The sequence below is a fragment of the Eschrichtius robustus genome, chromosome 15 (assembly GCF_028021215.1).
Source record: "Eschrichtius robustus isolate mEscRob2 chromosome 15, mEscRob2.pri, whole genome shotgun sequence".
Taxonomy (NCBI): Eukaryota; Metazoa; Chordata; class Mammalia; order Artiodactyla; family Eschrichtiidae; genus Eschrichtius; species Eschrichtius robustus.
The window spans coordinates 64,488,575-64,507,688 of NC_090838.1; the positions used below are offsets into that span (position 1 = coordinate 64,488,575).

General features: G+C 51.4%; 3 protein-coding genes across 6 annotated transcripts; 1 reads left to right on the plus strand and 2 right to left on the minus strand.

Annotated features, from left to right (window-relative positions):
* Nucleotides 1–254: 254 nt before the first annotated feature.
* Nucleotides 255–2,214, minus strand: MRPL53 (mitochondrial ribosomal protein L53). Its single transcript, XM_068565059.1, has 3 exons — nucleotides 1,992–2,214; nucleotides 1,780–1,892; nucleotides 255–1,687 (listed from the first exon to the last, which is right to left on the minus strand). Exons 1-3 carry the CDS (start codon nucleotides 2,081–2,083, stop codon nucleotides 1,554–1,556), a joined length of 339 nt encoding a protein of 112 aa, XP_068421160.1. The 5' UTR covers nucleotides 2,084–2,214; the 3' UTR covers nucleotides 255–1,553.
* Nucleotides 2,215–2,332: 118 nt separating this feature from the next.
* On the minus strand, nucleotides 2,333–9,671 carry CCDC142 (coiled-coil domain containing 142). 2 transcript variants are annotated; one of them, XM_068565054.1, is made up of 9 exons: nucleotides 8,207–9,671; nucleotides 7,835–7,921; nucleotides 7,606–7,755; nucleotides 7,335–7,465; nucleotides 7,149–7,262; nucleotides 4,278–4,392; nucleotides 3,885–4,062; nucleotides 3,560–3,759; nucleotides 2,333–3,399 (listed from the first exon to the last, which is right to left on the minus strand). In XM_068565054.1, exons 1-9 carry the CDS (start codon nucleotides 9,267–9,269, stop codon nucleotides 3,143–3,145), a joined length of 2,295 nt encoding a protein of 764 aa, XP_068421155.1. In that variant the 5' UTR covers nucleotides 9,270–9,671; the 3' UTR covers nucleotides 2,333–3,142. The 2 variants fall into 2 exon arrangements, with proteins under 2 accessions (XP_068421155.1, XP_068421156.1); XM_068565055.1 differs by lacking the exon at nucleotides 7,835–7,921.
* Nucleotides 9,524–15,766, plus strand: TTC31 (tetratricopeptide repeat domain 31). 3 transcript variants are annotated; one of them, XM_068565057.1, is made up of 5 exons: nucleotides 9,524–9,572; nucleotides 13,260–13,343; nucleotides 13,782–13,856; nucleotides 15,314–15,415; nucleotides 15,603–15,766. In XM_068565057.1, exons 1-5 carry the CDS (start codon nucleotides 9,525–9,527, stop codon nucleotides 15,612–15,614), a joined length of 321 nt encoding a protein of 106 aa, XP_068421158.1. In that variant the 5' UTR covers nucleotide 9,524; the 3' UTR covers nucleotides 15,615–15,766. The 3 variants fall into 3 exon arrangements, with proteins under 3 accessions (XP_068421158.1, XP_068421157.1, XP_068421159.1); XM_068565056.1 differs by lacking the exons at nucleotides 15,314–15,415; nucleotides 15,603–15,766 and adding exons at nucleotides 13,939–14,019; nucleotides 14,175–14,777; XM_068565058.1 differs by lacking the exons at nucleotides 15,314–15,415; nucleotides 15,603–15,766 and adding an exon at nucleotides 14,957–15,088.
* The last annotated feature ends 3,348 nt before the right edge of the window (nucleotides 15,767–19,114 follow it).

A 19,114-nucleotide genomic window follows, 5' to 3' on the forward strand; every position in this document is an offset into this window, starting at 1 on the left:
AATATATTTGGCGAAGTACACAGCAGCCAGTGTCCACAGATTCTTGATTGCCTAGCTGAACATTCTGAAGTTTTTCTCTAAACCAGTGGCTCTCAACCATTTTTTCCCACAACCTGCGGTAAGAAATAATTCTATACTGCAACCAAGTACATGCAGATAGACACACATACACATACTTTATATAATACCTATATCTATATTCATGATTATATGCTTAAAACTTAAGTTTCTTAAAGAATACTTCCCAGTCCATGTGCCATCTACTGATACTTTTTATTCTATTTTACTTTGTTTTTTAAAGGCTGATTTAACCCCCTAAATTGACTTCATGATCCACATTAATGGGTGGTAACCTAGTATGAAAAACACTTTAGGCAGGGTGCCTAAAAAGTACTTTAGGCACTGTTCTCTGAAACAAGTTGTAATAATAAAACCAATGATATGCTTTGGAAAGATAAAAGTAAGCAGCAGCAAAAACGGTTAGCAAAAAGGAGACCAGGTGGGAGAATGCAACAATAATACAAGAGAGTGAATGGAAATGTAGAGAACATTTCAGAAGCTTTTGTTTAAGACAGAATATTATGAACTTACTGACTGGATACGCAGGGAAAGGGAGCGGGCAGAACCAGAGATAATGCTGTGGTTTCCAGCTCAAGTGGCTGAGCAGATGAAGTGCCTTTTAAAGGAATGAGGAAGTCAGGAGAGGAGGCAAGTACAGTTGACCCTTAAACAACGGGGGTGGGGATGGGAGTTAGGGGCCCAACCGCTCCACAGAGTTGAGAATGGGGGGATAACTTTACAGTCGGCACCCACAGTTCCACAACCGCAGATTCAAACAACCACGGATCGTGTAGTACTTGTACTATGTATTTATTTGAAAAACAGGCATGTAAGAGGACCTCTGCAATTCAAACCTGTATTGTTCAAGGGTCAACTTTAGAGAGTATATAAGATTATCGGGTTAGGGTTAGACAAAGGGTGTTGGTGGAATTTGGAGAAAATTGGTAGTAAGTACCCTGACTATAGCACAGAATTTGAGATTAGAGCCAAACAGAAATGTAGGGTTTAACCCAAGAGGGTAGTTCAAGTCATGACAGAATATGAGATGCCCCAAAAATAAAAGAAGAGAAAGAAGGAGAGTAGTATGCCTTTATGGTTAAAAGAAGAAAAAGGACCTGAGCAGAAAAGAAGTTACACAAGGGAGGGAATTAAGAGTGGCAGGTGCTACTGAAATGGAAAAATGAGGACTAAGAAAACAGCATTTCTAATAAGAGTAAGAGGTACCTTGAGTAGTGTTGGAAGCAGCCAAATTCAAAAGGGTTAAGCAGTGAGTGATGGTAAGAAAGTGAAATAAATTCAAATTTGTCCAGACCCCTCCCCATCTTGTCTCTTCCCAGAAACACTGGCTGGATTTGTAGTCACAGGGCTCTTTCTTTTTTCTTTTGCGCTCTGTGGTCTTCCAAATAGTGATTTGAGTAATTAAGTCAAGCTCTTCTTAGATGTGTCCTTAGCAGTCTTAGGTGAAAACCTGCTTGTTGGTCTCTTCCGCGCTGTCAGCGCCTGGTACTGGCGCCCGGCTTGTCCCCGCTCCCCGTCGCACCCCTGGCCTGGATGTGGGAGGCGAAGGCAGAGAGCATTTCCTGGGCGGTGAGGTGCGCGCCGCGCATAATCAGGCGATGCCCGTCTCCTGGGGAAGAAACAAACGAGTCAGGCACCGGGAGGACGGCGGGGCCGGCGCCGAGAGCTAGCGACTCCCTCCCGACTCCCAACCAGACCCACCGAACAGCACGTCCACGCAGGGCTCGGAGCCGTCGTGTCTCACGTCCGCAATCACCGAGCAGTTGAGGTTGGTGCAGCGAACTTTCTCGCTGCTCACGGCCTGGAGGAAGGTCCTGCGGTGAGAAAACGGCGTGAGCGCCCGGCAGAGGGGGCTAGACCCCAGGCGGGAGGAAGGCGAGCCCCTTCGCGTCCGCACTCCTTCCCCCTCGTACCTTGTCGACTCCACGTTCTTCTCGAAAGGGCAGAATTGAACCCGAACCTGCTTGACAGAGCGGAGTCCGAGCCGAGCCAAGGCCGCTGCCATGGTGACTCCCACCCCGGAAGGACTCGTGCGGGCGGAAGTGTCGCTAGTGCGAGACGCTGTGGGCTGCTACGCGCTTCCGCAGTCCCCCGACCTCCGCCTCGTGCGGCTTCTCTGCCACGGTCGGTGGTGCTGGTCCCCAGGCCGCCGCCCTGGGCTCCCCAGCCGAGAAGAGGAGGAAGGCCAGGAGGGAGACAGATGATTTCGGCACAGGGTATGGGGCGCCCAAAGTACGCGGTCAGTAAACACTACCTGTCATTAATAGCCCCCTTTACCACGGTGAAGACAATAAACAGGGCAAAAGCCGTTTGCACCTGGCTCCGATAACACGTCTTTTGCAGCCTTTACTCCTCTGTACCTTGCTGTGCCAGATCTACGTTAACACCGTCTTAACTGCTGGTCCCTTCCAAGGAGAGGGCACCACCACGGCAGGGATTATAAACCTACCAGAGGGTAAACTCCACTCAGGTAGTTTAAGATTAAACACGTGGAACTCTGGAGTAGCGAAGCTTACACGTGAAGGTCCTACAGCCCAATATTCTTTTTTTTTTTTTTTCCAATATTCTTAAATGACTAAAAATAGTGATGGGGAGGGGAGTGCAGGGTACTATTATATAGTATACGCCGTGGGACTGATTTAGGTGTAGAAATTCCTATTCCACCTCTGTGGTTCCTGATGAATTAACTTTGTAGTAGTGTCCCGAACTTTCTGTGTTTAGCCTGGCTCCAGGGACTTAAGAGGAAGTGGCATCTAGGCTCCCTGCTTTCTATTGCTTTTTCTCTTTCCCTTTCCCCTGGGATCCAACCCTAAAGCCTTACTCCCAGCATCTAGCCCCTTACTGCTAGTGTCTAGCTCTGAGATGTCTTCACTGATGGGGAACTAAGCCCAAGCTTCCCAAGGATGCTGACCTCCAGGTTTCTAAGTCCAGGCTCTGTGTAGCTTGTGGTTCTCAGGTATGCTTTCTTCCAAGATCCCAATTAGGCTTTTTTAATATGCATTTCTAAATGTCTCGGCTTTTTCAGACAGAGATAGGGAGTTCTGACGGGCTCTCATTAGGGTCCTCAGGATTCAGAACTGGTGCTCAGGCAGGAAAGAAAAGGTAAGTGCCTGCGGGGATGCTGATGCTGCCTCAGGGCAAGCCAGGCCTGCTGATTTCCTACCAGGTAAGCTTCAGGGCTAGGTCCTTCTCCCCACAGTGTGCTTAGCAGCTGAGCTGTCTGGGCTGGGAGTGCTCCAGGTCGAAGAGGGGGCTCCAAGCTCTCCAGGCTGTTGAGGCTGCTGCTGGGCAATTCCATGGTCTGGACCTCATTACATGCACCTGGTAAGGCAGGAGTGGAAGGCAGGTGGCTGGTGGTGTATGTGTGTGGGAGTGGGGTACACGCAGAAGCCAGATCAATGATGAGGATGGGGGATGCGGCACATAAAGTTATGAGCTAGGGGCAAAGAGAGCCTGGAGTTGGGGAGGGAGAGTGACTCACAGCAACAGGGAGGCCCCCTGTGGACTTGAGTCTTGGGCAGGGGCTGCTGCAACAGACACAGCAGGGCCCCATCCAGCCGCTGGAAGATGCTGAGCATGAACAGAGTCTGGCGAAGTTCTGGGGACAGGCCCCACTGCTCCTCCTCCAGCAACTCCCTGACCACTCCAAAGTCTTGTCTGAGCTGCAGCGCCCCCTGCAGGCTGAAGGCCAAGGTACAGTGTGGCCACCTGACCCTCCTGCCTCTCCGAACCGCTCTGCCCCACCCATCCCCTCCCTTTTTTTCAGTTCCATTCATCCCCCTGCCACGGCCTCCTTTTCTCCCCACCTGAACCGGATCCCGTGGGTGAGGATGTGGTCAAGCCAGGCACCCAGGATGGCAGTCAGCGCCTGGCTGAGGGCAGGGGCCTGGGCGTGGTGTGGCAGTCCTTGCAGTCCTTGCAACACAGGCTCCAGTACCCTGCGGACCACCAACCCAGCATACTCACTAGGGATACTGGGAAGTTCTGGAGTGAGAGAAGAGAAAGGACAGGATATGAGGCTAGGGAGATCCATCAAGCCCCTAATGGAGCATCTGGGGGAAGAGGGTAGTATTTCAGGGTGAGGGGACACAGAAGGTGAGGACAGGATGGAGACAAAGGAGTGGAGCCAGGATTTGGAGGGGCCAGGACACTGTTACCCCCTGAGAAGCCTGGAAGGGAACGCTGGGATGAGGACTTACCAGGACAGAGACGATGCCGCCAGTACCGACCCCGTGGCATGTGGAGTTCGAAGTCCTGTGTGGCTCGTTTATGACATTCTTGAAAAAAGAGACTTAGTGACTCTTCAGGCAGGAGCTGTGGGGATAAGGAGAAAGTAAAAGGGGCCTATCTCTGAGGGACTTGTCAAGTTATATGCTCTTCTAAATCTGAGGTGTTTAACCTGGCATCCATAAAGCCCCAGAACAGAATTGTATGCATAATTGTATGGGCTTGGGCATTTTCTGAGGAGAGAGACTATAGCTTTTATTGGGTTTTCCAAGAGGTCTGGACCGAGAAAAGATTATGGACACTTGCCCTAAGATTACCCTGCTCTCCTCAGCTTGGTTCAGAGGATGGAAATCCTCCATGTTAATTTTGTCCCATAGGAACGTTAATAGGAAAAAAAAAAAAGGGAGACACCCTCACCACCGCCAATGTTCAAAAGCAGATGCTAGAGAGAGGTCTGCATGATCTGCAGACAGGCAGAGGCTGAAGAAAGAAAAGGGAATTGTACGATCTGTCTGTCATCTATAAAAGGAAGGCAAGAACTGCGTGTAGACCAGGAGCAATGAATATAACTTTCTAAGATTCAGGAACCTTTGGAATGTCCTCACACTGAATATTCTTTATAGCCACTTCCATTTCTCCAGAGCATTGTAACCCACAAAGCAAGAAAAGGCCCATGTGCTGGTTTGGTTTCTTTGGTTTGATAGGTTTTGTTTTTGGAGGGGGAGAAGACAGCAAAAAGGAGGGGTCTCTACAGCCCATCTAAGAGAAGAACGCAAGAAGTGGGGTGTGTAGTGGCAGGTCTAAGGAAAAGGTGACTGTATGCCTGACAGCCTGAAGAGAGGAAAGGACCTGGCGGGGGCCAGACTTGGTGGGAGAGAGCCCATGTGGCTCCTGATACATGGGCTCTCTCCCACCAAGTCTAAATCCAAACTCTTCTTCTCTTATCCCAAACACCAGAACCCCCTTCTTCCTTATATATAACAAAGAAATTACTCTTTTGTCAACTGACATTTGTTAGGAAATTCTGCACTCAACACTCAGAAAATACAAGGTCACACTATGGGACAGTATTTTCTGTGGGACATTACAGTCCAGCTGAGGAGAAAACTCACATCTGATTCTTCTTTTTCATCCCAGTGCCGTATGTGGTAGAATGCCCAGAGCAGATGCCCAGTAGTGCAGTCTCCAGGCAGAGAAGCAAGGCATGAAACTGCTTTGGACAGTGTTTGGTTCACATGATGAGCACACTGTCCCTGCCCCTTTTGCTCTGTTCTCACTGCAACTACCAAGAGCTGGACCCTTCTCATATTATGTCTCCCCACCTCCCTTCTATCCTGACCTCTATAGCTGGATCAAACTCTATCACTGTCTTCACTGTTCCCCTCCTGCTCTTACAATGGCTCCCTATCACTTATGGGATAAAGTCCAAAATCTGTGGGCTGGTGTTCAGTGCCCTCCACAACTTGATGACAACCTACTCCTTCACAATCCTCCACCCGCACCCTTGAGATGCACATGCGAGGGCAAGTGTATGCTCATGTACACACACACACACACAAACACACACACACACACACAAACACACACACACACACACAAACACACATAGGGAGCTTCTGCTTTGGTCAGACCATCTCGCCAGTACTCCCCCAAGGAACTATGAACTTCCCACATCCAGTAACCCCTGCTGCTCCTCTGAGGATGCCCAGCCACCAGCTTGAGCCACAGAGCCTGTAAGGAGCTTCTGTTACCATGTGTCCACCAAGGCGTTCCCTCCCCAGAGCTCCCACAATCGTCACTGTCCACCCTACTCATGAAAAGCCTGTTCTGGGACATGTTGAGTTGAAAGAGGCAGCAGTAAATTGAGGTATAAATGCCCAACAGGCAGATGCAGATGGTGGATTAGGGCTAAACTGGGGGGGTCTACAGCACCAAGGCACTGTGGAATGCAGACAGAAAAGGAGCAGAGGGGCAGGGACTGAACTCTACAGCCACGCCCCTATTCAGGGCAAAGAGCAGACATTTGGGCAGGAAGAGAAAACAAAAAGCAGAGAGACATCATCCATAGTAGGAACAGATACTGTGTAAAATGGGGAAAAGTTAGAAGTATAATAGTTTAATTCATAAATTTAGAAGAAAATAAGAAAATATTAGAAGAAACAGCCAAGAGTGGATGAAAGTTACTACTGTGGAACAAGGATCAGAAATCGAAGTTGGGGAGGGGCAATTAAAGTGCTATTTTTTTCATTAGACGCCTTCTAAAATATTTTATTTCAGTTTTAATAAAAATACAAATGATACTTTTAGAAAACAGGAGAAACATATCAAAAAGTAGTAAATAAAAGGAAAAGTCAATCATTTATCTTGCTTTTTCTCTACAAATTATACCTCAAAGTAACCAAGTAATTTATGAGGGCAAGTTTCACTTTATAAGAGTAATCCAACTAATAATGAAGAAGGAATGATAGAATTGGAATGTCACCACCTTGCACCCTCTAATGAAATAACGGATATAGACAATGATCATCAATCATCAGTGGCTGTTAACATCACAAAATGAGAGCCTGACATGGGCGTTGGGGGTGGGATATATAAGTGAAATAAAATTGACCATGAGTTGATGATTATTAAAGCCTCAGTGGTAGGAATATGGTGGTCCATTATACTCTTCTCTCTACTTTTGTATTTTTTTGAAATTTTCCATGATAAAGAGAGGACAAAAAGTGAAGAGCAAGAAAAGATAAATTTAGCGGCGATTCCAAGGCACTGAGTTGTTCTACCACCACCACAACCACCCCACCAACCCCAAAGCTGGCCCCTGGCAGGTCGCCTGCTCTCCTTACCTGGATCTGTGCAGTCAGCTTCTGGATCTCCAGACCCAGCTGCTGCTCCACCTCCAGGGCCAAGCTTTCCTCTGAGGCCAGGCTGGACAAAGCTTCTGCCTCATATAATAGAGGCTTTGGCAGAAACAGGGAGTGAGATCCGAGCCCAGCCCAGGATGCTCCCCTCCCCATTCCCTAGCTACTCACAGGTAAATCCTTCTGGATCAGGAGCAGGAAGGAACCTGGGGCCCACGCTGCCAGATGCTGCTGAGTTCTGCCCCAAAACCAGAGCAAGGTGGTCTGCAGGGTACAGAGCCCCAGGGAAAGGGGGGCAGGACCTGGGGAGAGGAGGGACAGAGTATCTGAAGGGCCACGGAACACCTTTGGAGGAGGCAGGCTTCAGAACAGATTAAGGAATAAAGGAGATAGATATCCTCAGCTGTTCTCTTATCCCCCCATCCCCAATACCTTGTCTCACCTGGAGGCCGGCAGAGGAGCAGTCCTGACCTGGGTTCTCGAAGGGCATCCAAGAGAGGAGGGAAGAGCTGTTGCAAAAGTTCAGTGGTTTGAGAGGATGAGGGAAGGCTGCTCTGATTTCCACTAGCAGATCCCAAGGCCTGGCAGAAGCCTGAAGATGAGGGGGTGTGGTTTGATAAGGAAGGAGCAGTCTGGGGCTTGTGTCACTGCCATTGCCCCTTCCTTCTCACCTTGATCCCAGCTCCAGGTAAGAGACTGATGAATTAGGTTGTGACACAAAGAAGCCAGCTCCTTCTCACACTCCTGAGGCAGTGATGCTAGTGGGAGAAATGACTGGAGCCTGAAAACAGGGTCCCTCTTTTGCCCAACACTGCCCCCACTCAATGATGGGGGAAGAGGGGAGGCTTCCCCCAAGACTCAAGGCTGGCATGGAAAGCAAGACTTTGCCTTGAAAGCCCAGAAGCTATAGCCTGAACCCCCAGGGGTGGGGTGGGGTATGTTCATTCTAAAGAGCCTGTTTTTGTAGTTAGGTGGCAAGTGAGTGAGGTGAATACAGAAGAGAGCCCAGCCTTCCCAAACACCCACCCAGGCCCATCACTCACCCTGACCCAGTGCCTGACTCAGCTGTTGTGCCGCTGCCCTGGGGTCCCTCCAGGGTCCTAGACTTAGGTCCAGACTCTGAGCACAGGCTGCCCACAGCATGGTCCAGTACTGGCTCCACAGGGCCCCAGCCCCTCCAAGCCCCAGTCCACTGCTGACTGAACCCGTCACGCCCCCCATCAGGCCCAGTAGCCCTGGCAGCAGCTCCCGCTCCTCTTGGCACCGCCTGCGGAGCTGGTCCCTCAAGTCGGATCCCCTGAGCGCCTCATCCAGCCAACCTGCCACCTGGCAACCCCGCTCCCCCGCCAGGAGGCGGAGCACACGGGCCGGGGGATAAGGGCGCGCTGCCCCTGGAACGTAGCTCAAGGCTTTTCCTTGCAGCTGGTGGTAGGCGGGAAGTGCCAGCAGCAGGTCGGCGATTTGGGACGATAGGCCCGGGCTGGCGGGCGCCTGGCCCAGAGCCCGAAGCTGCATCTCCATAGTAGCATCCAGGCGCTGGGCGGCTAGTCCGACGGAGCGTGCCAGGGGTAGCGACTCGGGTGTCTCCTGAAGGCCGCTTCGCAGGACCGCGCCTCCGGAAGGGTGCGCCAGCAGGTCGCGGCACAGCTGAGGCAAGTGGCCGGGGTTTGGAGCGCCGGGACTCAGGATCCTCAGGAGGCGCACGGTCGCCTGTAGGTGGCGGGCGCAGTCTTGGGCTTGGAGGAGCTCCTGCCGCTCGTGGTGCAGCCGCAGCAATACCGCCCGGAGACGCTGCAGCGCTGGAGGGGTCGGGCCGCCAGCTGCCGGCTCCCGCCCCCAGTCCACAGCGCCAGCCTCACGGTGCTCTCCTGCGTCCGCCGGCACCGCCCACCACGGCTGCCCTCTCGGAGTTCCGCTGGGCCGTGGGTCCAGGCAGGGGATGCTTCGGGCAGCCGGCAGCCGCAGCCAGCCACGAACGTCCCGGCGGAGAGCGCCTGCCCGCTTTCTCTGCCACTGCTTCTCCTCAGCGCCCCTGGGCTGCTCCCGTAACGGCGGCACGGTAGCCAGCGGAGGCAGAAGGCCACCAGAGCGAGACGCTTGGGCCATGGGACAGCTTGTCCGGAATGAAGCTAACGATTCCCACCTCCCCGTACTGCTCAACGCCTGCCGCAGCCGGGGCTCCGCCCCATTCCCGGAGCCGTCATCTCTGGCCCGGGAGCCGCCGGGACCGTCATGCACTCTCTCGCGCTCCGTAAGCGGAGGCTTCTGCCCCCAACAAAGATGGCTGCCTACTCTGTCCTACTCTGCCCTTCGGCCGGTGTCGAATGCCAGACTTTCACTTTCGGGTCACTGTTGACGGGGATGGCGCCGATTCCGAAGACTGTGGGGCTGGTCAAGCTAGGTAAGCAGGTGAGACAAGACCGGAGGGGGTCCAGGAGGACTGGGGCAGCCCCAATTAGATCTGTTTTCAGTAGGATTTTGTGCTTCACGCGATGGGCAGAGGGCTCCAGCTCACCTACCCCGAGGCCCCTAGACGCGCCGCCGCCCTCTTTTCCTATATACTGTCCTCTGCGGCCCGGCTGCCCGCTGGGGGTCGCTGCTGTGCCCAAACTCTGCAAGGAATTCGGTCCTGAGGGCTACGGCGACGAGGTTAAAAGGACTCCTTGAGAATTTCTTGGTGATCCAGGGGTTAGGACTCCGCGCTTTCACTGCCGAGGCCAGGAATCAGTACCTGGTCTGGGAACTAAGATCTCGCAAGCCTCGCGGCGCGGCCAAAAAAACCAAAACAAAACATAACTCTTAGCTGCTCTTCGGCCCGTTCCCTTTACGGTCACGCCTCTTTTCAACCTTCCGTGTTGAGCCCTGCCCCGGCCCGGCGCCGCGCGGGGCTCCACCAGGGCTTTGGAGAGACGTAACTGTGGGCCCTACTGCCAAGAAACGCAACGCAAGTGGAGGCGGGGCGGGGACGACTCAACGGTGATAAATGCTTGAAGTGGGCAGGATGGGGCAGACGAGGGTCTCTTAGTTGAGGATTGGGGAGTGGGTAGGAGTTGCTTGGCGAAAGATATTATGAACAGAGGGAACAGTGTGAGCAAAGACACTAAAGCAAGGAAACGTTGAGAACTTCACTGAAGTGAGACCTTAGTTGTGGGTTTGAGAGAAGAGGCGAGCAAGAGGGCAGCAAGTGGTTTGAAAGTCCTGGTCTGGCACATGGGTTTGGATGTCCTGAAGGCGGTGGTAGGGTTATAGAGGGAGGGACAGGATCAGATTTGGAAGCACTGAGAAGCTATACTTCCAACTGCTACCTGGTTATCTCTAAAACCAAACTCAACAAGTCCAGAAGTTAATTCATCATCTTTGCAAATTCGTTGCGTTTCCTCTCATCTTAATCTTGGTTAATAACACAAATTTCCATCCAGTTGCTTAATTCAGAAATCTGAGAATCATTCTACATATTCCTCCCCTTTTCTTTACCTCACCCGTGTAGTCAGTCACAAACTCTACTTCTGTACCTCACCCGTGTAGTCAGTCACAAAATCTACTTCTGAAGTGTCTCTTCAATCAAATCTATGATTTCCATTCCTACTTCTGCTGCCACTACCTTAGTTCAAGAACTCATTCTTTCTGGCCTGAACAGTTCTAATGACCTGCTAACTAAACATTTCACCCCTAGACTCATCTCTTTCCCCAGTACAATTTCATTTGAGCATTTCGCTTCCCAGATTAGATCCACTTCCATCACTAACAGGACAAAGTGCAAACTCACTGGATCACACAGTGTTCTTCAGGCACAGCTCCTGGTTGCATCTCTATTACAATAGCCTCCTCACCCATCTCTCTGCCTTTGCTCATTCAGCACACACTTATTGAGCACCAACTATGTACTGAACACTGTTTTAGGCACTGGGAAGAAAGCAGTAAACCAAACAGACAAAAATCCCTATAGTCAATGAATTAGCAGTGTCTAGTGGGGGCAGCCAGTCAACAAATAAATGATATAGTATGTCAAATATGAGAAGTGCAAAGGAAAATAAAGCAAGAAGAAGGATAGGGAACACTGAATGGAACTGAGAGGTTTTGCTTTTTAAAGGGAGTGGTCAGAGAAGTCCTCCCTCAGAAGATTTAAGCAGGGATCTGAAGGGGATGAAGGAGTGAGCCATTCACTGGGGAAAGAGGATTCCAGGCAGATGAAGTAACAAATACAAAAGCCCTGAAATGGGAGCACACTTGGTGCACTGTAGGAACTTCAAAGGAGACCACTGCAGTTGGAGGAGGGCGAGAGGGTAGGAGATGATTTCATGAAGAGATTGGGTGGCCAGATCATGTGTGGCCAGGTAGTGAATTAAGAGAGTAGTATAGACTGTGTTTTGGGGAGAGATAGAAGGTCAAGGCAGTCCTTTTTTTGTTTGTTTTTAAAGATGGCTTACACTAACTAAGGAAACAGTCCTCATTAGAACCACAGAATGTACAGGCCAAGCCTTGAAGAGTCTTGCCTCATTTTGTGAATGAGGAAGCTGAGGTCCAGAGAGGTTAAATGACTTGTCCAAAATCAAACAGCCCAGTAGTGGCAGAGCCAGAACTAAGATGCAAGCAGCTGTGCTCCAGCACAGTGTTCTCTCCAGTTCTATGCTACCTGGCTAATTAAGAGAGCAATAAAAAGCAATGAATAATAAGGTTTTAAATTATATAACACAGGCTATGTTAATGCAGCTTGGTTGAGTGAGGGCAGACATAACTGGAAATGAAAGGGTCTGGGAAGGCTTTGTGGGGAGATGGAATTTGAACTCTTGAAGGTGAGGCAAGTTGTGGTGAGAAAGAAGCTCAGAGCCAGGAGGGATTTGAGGACAGCTGGGGGAAGACCCCAAGGCTGGAAGAAGCCTGGTGGCAGAGGGAGGACGGCAGCTAAGTAGGAGAGGATTGCAAGGGGAAACTGGAAAGGTCAGCCAAGGAGCTTTTTGGAAGGCTCCGAATCCCAGGCTAGACTCAATCCTGCCTGTGGCCCTGGCAGTGGGGGATTACTGGAAAATTCTGAGTAGGGGAGTAATTGCTGAGAGCTTGGTTTGGGGGAGAAACAGATAAAGTGCAGGGGAGAAGCCAGCCAGGAACTGTGGCACTCATTTAGGCGTTGAGGTAGCCGCAGGGTGGATTATATGGGGGTGTTCATATTCAAGGATATGGCAGGGGACACCGCTGGAAGAGCAGGAAAGAGGGCTCCATTTCAGGGGCATCAGTGTGGCTGACCTAATGACAGGATGTCAGAGAAGCCTGGACTGAATGCCGCCCTCAGCTCTTGGGAAGGCAGGAGAGTTAGTGAAGGAGGTGATACATGTGAAAGTCAGGAGCAGCGTGTTTTGAGGTGCTGAGCAGGGAGAGGTCGGCCAGTAAGGTTTTCCAGGCTGGGTGGCTGGTTAGTGGTTGCCGTGGTGGAGCGGTCAACCCAGCCAAGCTCCTTGCTCTCTCCCAGAGTTCCCCACAACACCAACCTAATCTCCCCTCCCCTCCCCCTCCCAGGACATAGTGGATTTTCTTTGGCGGCCTGTGGAGAATGATCCCCATGGCCTGCATCGGATCCGTGGGGGTGGGAGCAGCAGGCGGCTGCAGCTGTGTCACCATGGTGGGGAGTGCAGGGGCCGGGCCCAGGCTGGTACCCTGGGTGGGGGGGTTGGCTTTCAGATGCTCCTCTTTCTCATGTTCTTTCTTTCCCTTCTCTTTCTCCCTCCTGACAGATTCCCTCCAGACCATTTCTGTTATGAGGGGGAAACTACTGGACAGAATGACAAGGCCAAGGAGGCTGAGAGACTGGGCACCTACTGTGGTCTCCAAAAGTCCTTCCTATACCCTCCACGAGGGTCTAAGCCCTGCCCTCAAAGCCCTTGTGCCTCAGCATCCTGCCTCAGTGACTCAGACAACCTGCTTCAGGTGGCCATGCCTCTGAGGCTCCTGCTGACTGAAGAGATGAGACTCCAGTTCTCCCAGTCCCCAAATTCCCATGTCTGTATTCTCTCCTAATCTGGATCTTCCAAGATTCGTTCATACTGCTTACCTCCCTTTCGCTTTCTCTCTCTCTTTTCCTGCCACCTGCCCTTCCTCCTCCAGGAAGCCAGCCGCCTGGCTGAGGAGCTGGTGTCTGAGCAGGAGCGCATGAAACAGAAAGCAGAGAAGAAACGACTTAAAAAGAAGGTAGCTAGAGGGCAGAAGGGGTGGGAGCCCAGAGGGACTTGGGGGAGGGAAGAGGAGAGAACTCTAGATGGCCAGGGGGTCCCATGGGGCTCAGGGACTGGAGGGTCTCCTGGAGGCCATTTGGTGCAGTGGTTCTGGAGTCACACTATGCTGTCTGGGCTGGAATCTGCCTTCTTACCATGAGCCCTCTGCCTGGTGACTGTCTTACCTGCTTTTTCACCTGTAAAACGAGGATGACAACAAAACCTACCTCGTAGAGCTGCAAGGATTAAATGAGATAGTGTATGCAAAGCTCTTAGTACGGTACCATGGCATGTAATATATATTGTCCACATGAAGAATTGGTCTCAGGATACAAACTGTGTGTGTGTATGTGTGTGGGTGTTTAAGTATAGTGCTCAAAATACATCTTCGTCTTCCTCGTCATTGTTATTACAGCGTCAAAAGGATCGGAAGCGAAGGGAGCGTTTGGAGCAGGATGGCAGGGAGTCCAACGCGAATGTCTACAGGCAGGTACTAAGAGCACCAGGTGCCAGGAGGTGGGGGCTGGAAAAGCAGGCGATCCCAACTCTGCACCTATTCACCTTCCCTCCAGTCTGAGGCATTGCAGATGGGGATGGGAGCCCCCCCGTCCAGCTCTGGGAGCCCAGCTCAGGGACAGTGTTGCGAGGAAGAGGTAGGAGCCGCCTTCCTTCCCTTCATGGTCTCTGCCCACCCTCTCCTCCCACTACTCTAGGACATACCTCATCCCTGCCCCTCCTTAACTTTCCTTTCTGCTCACGGGACTCACTGGATCTATCTAGTACCTTTGTGTCTCTGGCTTTGTGCAAGGTTGGGGATTGGCCCCCCAGTGCCTGCAGAGAAAAGGGACTGAGTCAGGAGCCCCAAAGCAGGAGCTTGGGTCCCCAAGAGAAGATGAGTTAGGAGGAAGGAAGCACTCCAAAAGAAGAGAGCCCCAGGCAGAGTCATAAGGCAGAGGTGAGGAGGAGGGCAGAAGAACCTCAGCTGGAACCAGTGGAAGGGGTGCCAGAGGGCTCTGGGAAGTTACGCAATCTAAGGGTAGAGGGCAGTGACCAGTAGAAGGAGTTCTCTGGCCCTAGGATTAAGAGACCTGGGATCAAGCTCCATCACTGTCACCCTGACCCGGGGTAGTTTCCTCTGCAAGAAAGTAGGGCTGATGCCATCTTGCAGACCTGTCATGAGGATTACATGAGTTGCCTGATACAAACTGTTTAAACAAAGGAGAAGGATTTGGGAAGGCTGAGGCCTTAAGTCCTGCTTGACTTTGCTTCCCATTCCTAGGCATCTCTAGGATTGCTGGCAGCTGCCTTACAACAGAGCCAGGAGTGAGATTCTTTCTCTCTCCTTCCTCACCCATCCCTCCCTGCGATAGCCCCATCTGAACCTTCCTACCCTCTCTTCTCCCCAGAGTTTGGTACCAGCTTTGCCCAAAATGGTTTCCACCACAAGGCCATGGTCCTCTTCACCCAGGCCTTGAAGCTCAACCCCTGGGACCACCGGTAGCTGGGGGGGTTGGCCTCTGTGCTGGGACGTCAGGGCAAGGCCGGGTGCCAAGGGAGGACCTGGACTTTTGGCCACTTTGTCTTTATCAGGTTATTTGGAAATCGCTCATTCTGCCATGAATGGCCGGGTCAGCCGGTGTGAGCCCTGGCTGATGCCCAGGTAGCCCTTACTTTGCGGCCTGGCTGGCCCCGGGGCCTCTTCCACCTGGGCAAAGCCTTGATGGGACTGCAGGTAATGGGTCTGAGGTTGGAAGGAGAAGAGGAATTTGAGTGGGATCGGGTGGGGATCAGGTCTACATTTGACATTTTCTAGTTAAGCTACTACCACAATGTCACAATGTTAGTGGTACTCGGAACTGGAGCCAGTTTGGGAAAGGGAGCAGTTTTAAGTTCCCTGACCCCACTGACACCTAAACTTTCCTCTTTCTCATTCCTCTGGGACTGAAGCATTTCGAAGAGGCAGCTGCTGTGTTCCAGGAGACTCTGAGAGGCGGATCCCAGCCTGACGCAGCCTGGGAGCTCCACTTCTGCCTTCTACAACTCACTCTGGTAAGGGGACCAGACCCACTCTCATGCTGAGGGGGAAACAGAGAGAACTGGCCGGGATTGCAACACCAAGTGGTGCTGCCTTCTGCCTCAGACAAATAAGGGGGATGGGCAGGAATGCATGGGATGAGGGGGGCACAGGCAGCACTGCTGGAAGGAGTATAAGGTGCCCCTCCCTCTTCTTTCTCAGCAGGACCAGTGAGGAGGAAGCCCTGGGCCGCCTCTGTCAACTGGATTCCCCTATGCATTTCCCCATGTTGAGCTGGGGCCTTCAGGCCTCCTCTCCCTCAGTTGCCCTGGAAGCACTGCCCCGAGGGCCCCTGGCCTTCTGTCTCCACCCTTGCATTATCCCCCACATCACCTGAGCCACTCCAGCTGGTCCCTCCCCCATACTCAGAGCAGAAGACCCTGTCCTCTCCATTTCCAGGACTCCTCAAAGGGCTGGGGCATCCTGGGACTTGGGCCCCAGCACCTACCTCACACCAGATGAAGGAGGACCTGTCCCTAATAAGGCAAGGCCATGTGTGCATCCCACAGGGATGAAGGACACTGTGTGGTAGCAGTTCACTGCACATTTTGAGACCTGTACTCTAAAACCATGGTTGGGAACATCCCTGGCAGTCATGCCTCTTGCCACAGAGACCTTCTGATGAGAGAAAGGAGCCCTACATCCACTGAAATAGGCTTTCTTTGGTTCTTAAGCAGATGGCTTCTTCTGGGAGCAGTAAGGAAAAATAAAATCCCCCAAGGCTCAAGAAGGGATCTGTACAAAAGTTCAGGTTTTCAGACTATAACAGACCTGGCAGTGGGGGCATTTGAGGCTTGCCCTGCTTCTTGGCCCTGGGGGACTCACTCACCGGCCAGAGCTCTGTGCTCAGGATGGGGTCACAGTAATGAATAAGGCCCAAGTCTCACCCTTCAGCTTGACAAATGCTCACTTCTTCCTAATCCCAGTTCTTGCCCTGTTTTCTGAAGCCTGAGCTCCTCATGCCCTGTTTCCTGTCCACACTTCTATACATATTCTGACCTCTCCTTTGCCCAATGGTCTGATGCGCCCCTCCTCCCACTGCTAAAAGATTCACCAAGGGTTTGTATTTACCAGCTTACCAGCTCCTGCCTGGAGCTGGCAGAGCCCATACAACTCCAGGTACCTGCACTGCTGGCTCTCCCACTGATGGGGCCTTAGCAGGTACCCAGGCTTCTGCTACTTTGGTCATGGTCTTTCTCCACTCCAGCACTGGGCATTGTAACCAGCCTTTCCCCCATGTGAATTTACTTAATTTTTTCCACCCAGGGTCACTGCCCCTAAAGAAGGCTAAAATCCTCTACTTTCTGAATAAGAATCATGACCTTCTGGTTTCTCCTCTAAGATCCTGGCAGCTGCTCCTGGCTGGTTCCTCCCTAGCTCTGCCTGGGACTCTCAGCTCATTTAAATGTGGATCTGTAGGGGACTTTTAGGCCTCCAGAATGCCTTTCCTAGAGGAACCATTTATCAGGATGAATGACTCTTGCTGTCCTATGGGTCTTATTCAACACCATTTGCACCTATAGATAGGAGATGCTGAAACACCTCTTTATTTAAGGCTGTCCCAAATTCTTTTTATTGTTTATGGTTTCAGGCCCCTTAAATACTGTATGACAGATTGAAGTCTGCCATTACTAGTTGGGTCACCTTCGGCAGATTTCTTAACACCTGTGCTTCAGTTTCCTCATCTGTAAAATGTGGGCAATCCCTACCTCACAGGGCTGTTGTGAGGGCTGAAAGAGAAAGTGTGAGAACCTACCTACCGAAAGCCTGGTACATAGTGGGTGTTAAATAAACTGATTTTTGTCTGCAATTGTCCTACATATTCATGATTCCAACACTGGGAAGAGAAGTATGAGTGAATTGCTGCTTATTTCACAAAATACAGAGTTTGTGGGACTGTGGTTCTCAAAGCGTGGTCCCTGGGCCACCAGCATCAGTGTCACCTGGGAACTTTTTACAAATACAAATTCTCAGGCCCCCTCTAGACCTTCTAAATCAGAAACTGAAAGAGTGGGCCCAACAGTTTGTGTTTCAATAAGCCCTCCCGGTGATCCTCAGGCACCTGACGTTTGGGAAGCTCTGCTCTAGGACCTAGCAGAGGAGACACCCATCCAGGAGGCCATTTTGGTGGGACAGGTTTGAGTTTTGTTTATCCAAGCCTTGATTATAAGAGGTGGTAGCACTGGGCTAGGATTTAGGAAGCCCTAAGTAGCAGAGGGTTATGGCTCAGAGCCAGTTAACCTGACTGAACCCTACCTTCCTGACTAGAATTATTTGCCCTGGGAGTTCTTTGCTCATGCCTGGCTGGCGGGGGGGTGGGGTTCGGGAGAGGTGGTTGTGTTTGTTTAAGGGGTGATTATATCACAGTGCCTCCATACCAGGCCTGCTCATGTGGCCCTCTTGTTCTGGACTGGGGCTAGGAAGGTAGGACTTACATGCTTTGGGGACTCCACTAGGGCTCCTGGCCCCTCAAAGAAGGGCCACCCACCACTACTGTATGGCATCTTTGCTTTCAGGCTGAGCTGCTCCTTGCTCTTCCAGCCCCTCAAAGAAACATCCCCGCCCCACTACCTCTTAGACTGTCCTGGACTTGAATCTTTCCCAAGAGCCATAGGACTCCTGACACCTTGCCTCCACTCTGTCCCACACTCACACTGCTAACTGGTAGGGTTCTGACCCAGCAGCCTGAGTTCTGAGTCCCCGGGGCTGGAAAGCAGAATGACCAAACATTCTGGTTTTCCTGGGACTGAGGGATTTCCAAGGCTGTGGAGCTTTCGGTGCTAAAACTGGGAAAGCCCTGGGCAAACAAGAATGAATTGGTCACCCCAATCTAAAGGTTCCAGAGAGGCAGTCTTTAGAAGGGGATGAAGGGAATACAGATGGAGCCCTGAACAGGAACAAGGGGAGGTATGTGTGTGTTGTATATGTGTACTGTAGAGGCAACACAGGTGCAAAGAATACTTTTTGTATATAATAGGTGACAGATTCTTAGCTCTGTACTAGTAGACATTATCTGTTCCTGTCAATGACGTCATTTTCCTTCCAGTTGCCCAGGGTTTCAAGGTTGTCTTTGACTCCTCCAATCTTTGGTCACTGGAGAAATTACACTGATTCCTGTTTCATAACAACCTTCCTCCCCACTCCAAGTCTGGCCCTGAATTCTCTCTGCTCTTACTTTTTGCAGTGGCCAGAGCTACACTCCTTCCTCAGGTCTGTGCCAGTCACCCTGCACATGCAGCCAGATGAGCCTGCCCTAAACATTGCTCTTATACCTCTCCTCCCTAAAACCTCCAAAAACCATGACATGCTCTGTCTACAGTACAATGCCTAAATTCCTACCTTTGGCTCTTCCCTCTCTCCGCTCTGTGAACACTTCTTTCGGTTAGTAGTCCCAGCCCCCACTTACAAGCTTCATGACATGATCATGCGCTTCTGTGATTTCGTTCTCCTTATCCTTAAAATGAAATTAAAGTCTTATCTCATGGGATTTATTGTAAAGATTAATCCATGCAAAGCATTTGGAACTGTGTCTGAAAATGCCAGGTTCGTTTCTGCCTTCCAGCCTTGTTCACCTCCCTGAAATATCCTTTTCTGGGACTTCTACCTGCAACTGAGGCCCTAGCTGACACACACCCCTCCCCCTCCCCCAGCGCTGGGTGGATTATTCCCAGAGC